Source organism: Microtus ochrogaster, unplaced genomic scaffold (genome assembly GCF_000317375.1).
Source record: "Microtus ochrogaster isolate Prairie Vole_2 unplaced genomic scaffold, MicOch1.0 UNK4, whole genome shotgun sequence".
NCBI lineage: Eukaryota > Metazoa > Chordata > Mammalia > Rodentia > Cricetidae > Microtus > Microtus ochrogaster.
This window is the reverse complement of record NW_004949102.1, coordinates 15,217,732-15,220,691: the sequence shown is the minus strand read 5'-3', so window position 1 is coordinate 15,220,691 and position 2,960 is coordinate 15,217,732. Positions and strand designations below refer to the sequence as shown.

The following is a 2,960-nucleotide window of genomic DNA, read 5'->3' as shown; positions in this document are numbered from 1 at the left end:
ATGTGGTTGCTGGGAATTGAACTCAGGACCTTTAGAAGAGCAGGCAATGCTCTTAACCTCTGAGCCATCTCTCCAGCCCAACATGGTGGTACTTTAATTCCAGCACTCTGGATGCAGAGGCAGGCAGGTCTCTGAGTTCAAGGTTCACCTGGCTTACATAGCAAGTTCCAGGCCAATCAGAACTACATCATGAGACCCAATCTCAAAAATAAGCAAAAGTAAAACAAAAAATTATTTTTAGATTATGTATATGTGGAGGCAGGACAGATGACTTGGTGGTTAAGAGCACAGATTGATCTTCCAGATGTCCTGAGTTCAAGTCTCAGCAACCACTTGGTAGCTCACAACCATCTATAATGGGATCTGATGAACTCTTCTGGCGTAAACGTGTACATGCAGATAGCATTCATTCAAAAAATATGTCTATGGGGGGCTGGAGAGATGGCTCAGCGGTTAAGAACACTGACTGTTCTTCCAGAGGTCCTGAGTTCAATTCCCAGCAACACATGGTGGCTCACAACCATCTGTAATGAGATTTGGTGCACTCTTCTGGGATGCAGCTATGCACACAGGCAGAATACTGTATACATAATAAATAAATAAATCTTTAAAAAAATATGTGTATGAGTATGTGCACATGAGTGCAGGTCCTATAGAGAGCAGAGGTGCTAGATCCCTTGAAACTAGAGTTATACAGTTGGTTCTTAGTACCTGACATGAGGGCTAGACACCAAACTCATCTCATTCCTGACCACTGAGCCCATCTCCATTTATTACTTTAAAAAAAGAAGAAGAAAAGGAGGAGGAAGAAAAAGAAAGAAGAGAAAAAAGAACCCTGGGTTATAAAATTAGACCAAGCCCATCAGGGCCAACGGGATAGGCTCCCTGGTTAGTTTGCACATGTCCCTGGCACCCTCATTAACAGTAATGTTAATGGAAGCTTCTAATCCCCAAACTGGGAAGCAGAGATGGTCCTGAGGACGTGCTAGTCAGTCTCTGGACCGAAAATAGTGAGCTCTATTCAGTGAGAGATACTGTTTCAAGAAGTAAGGCGGAGAAGCACTTGAGGATGGCGCCCTCTTGTCAACCTCTGGCCTCCACATGAACCTTCATGTGCAGAGCACCGACACCTACAACATCAATTAATCCAATGTAAAAACGTTCAGCAAATTCATTTGCAGACCCCTCCAGTTTTATTTCCCTAGCCACTCAGTCAACAAAAAATACAGGACTAAACAACAAAACAGTTTAAAAAATATTTAATAATAAATACATATTGGTAGAAATGGTTAAATTCTTGAATGAAGGGATATTTGAGGGCTCTCTCCATCATGGCTCCCAGCCCTTCCCTCCAGGCTGACGGGGCAACTGGAGGCCCACCAAACCAGCAGACTCCTCCACTGAACGCTCACCCTTGCCATGAAATTCCTGATGAAGAGCTACATGCTGCCGGATGCTGCGCAAGAGGCAGAGATAGGTGGCCGCTTGGAAGTGAAGCTCATGTTGGGCTCGGCATAACTTCTCACTGGTGACCTAAAAAGTAATTAACAAAGTCAGACGTTTGTTAACACTCTAAAGTTTCTACAAACCCACAGGGGAAGAGTTAATACATGAGCTTTTCTACAATGTAAACAGAAAATACAAACATGCTTGTATGTATAGTTAGTGCTTCATAGGAGCACTCTTGTTCTGCCACATAAAGAACACACATGCCTTGGGTCTGCCCCTACTACATGTTTTTATTTGTAATTCAAGCTCCCAGTACCAAGAAAATGAACAGCAGCCTGGTGGTGGTGGCCCACAACTTTAATCCCAACATTCAAGGAGGCAGAGGCAATTAGATCTCTGTCTGAGTAGACCAGGCTGGCCTGGAACTATCAAGCCTACCTACGCAGCCATTCACCGCCATCACCAGACTTACTGTATCATTTTTATTGTGAAAAAGAGAAACTATTCATCTAGAAGAGTCCATAGCAGAGAAGAAGATGCAGTGGGCTGAACATGGTGGCCAGGGCCATGAGAGAGCAGGAGATAGTGGGTTGGAAGGAGAATGAATAGCTGGGGGAAGGGAACAGGGTGAGCTGGAACATGCCTGGGGGAGGGGGCAGTTAGCAGGGCCAGGATGCTAGCTAGCATAGGGGCTTGGAAATGTACAAGTACTTATGAGTAGGGACTGTGAAAGCGCAAAGGCTAGCAGGGACCTTGATGTGCAATCACAGATGGAATTAAATGGAGAACAAGTCCCACCTTCCAAGAGCAAGGGAAATGACTCCTTTTTGGGGTAGAAAACCCCGTTTCACAAGTTCCTGAGGAATACTGGCTTTTATATAATGTACAAAAGCCTCTTTGTAGCCCATTTCTGGATATAGGGACTTCCTGAAACCTAACACCTTTTACTACAAAATCAGAAACTTATCTCAAAAATAATGGCTTTGTACTCAACAGTAGCAACATGAAGATCATATATATGTATCTATGTGTATGCATTTGTGAATATATATATATATATATATGAAGTATGTTTTTATATTAAACTTGTTTGTACAATTTAGCCATCTGGAAAATCTGGATTCTAATGATGTGAACAAGCTAAAACGTCCATATCAATGCCTAGAGTAACTCAATAGCATGCTTGTTCTTCATAATACTTGAGTTTTAGTACTCTACCCTTAACTGTTTGGGTTTCCGGGGGCTGGAGAGATGGCTCAGAGGTTAAGAACACTGGCTGCTCTTCCAGAGGTCCTGAGTTCAATTGCCAGCAACCACATGGTGGCTCACAACCATCTGTACTGAGATCTGGCGCCCTCCTCTGGCGTGCGGGCATACATGGAGGCAGAATGTTGTATACATACATAATAAATAAATACATCTTTAAAAAAAAAAAAACTGTTTGGGTTTCCAAGGTTGTGAAAAAGGAGCGGGAACATCAAGAAATTGTGCATGAATGGGGATGTGTTTTA

At 43.0% G+C, this 2,960-nt stretch overlaps 1 protein-coding gene across 1 annotated transcript in view; it reads right to left on the bottom strand.

Moving 5' to 3' along the window:
• Positions 1 to 1,244: 1,244 nt before the first annotated feature.
• Positions 1,245 to 2,960, bottom strand: part of Fmc1 (formation of mitochondrial complex V assembly factor 1 homolog) — a 5,518-nt gene continuing 3,802 nt past the window's right edge. The window contains exon 2 of the mRNA XM_005365840.2: positions 1,245 to 1,533. Within this exon, the coding sequence (XP_005365897.1) occupies positions 1,330 to 1,533 (204 nt within the window). The 3' untranslated portion in view covers positions 1,245 to 1,329. The remainder of the gene's footprint in view (positions 1,534 to 2,960) is intronic.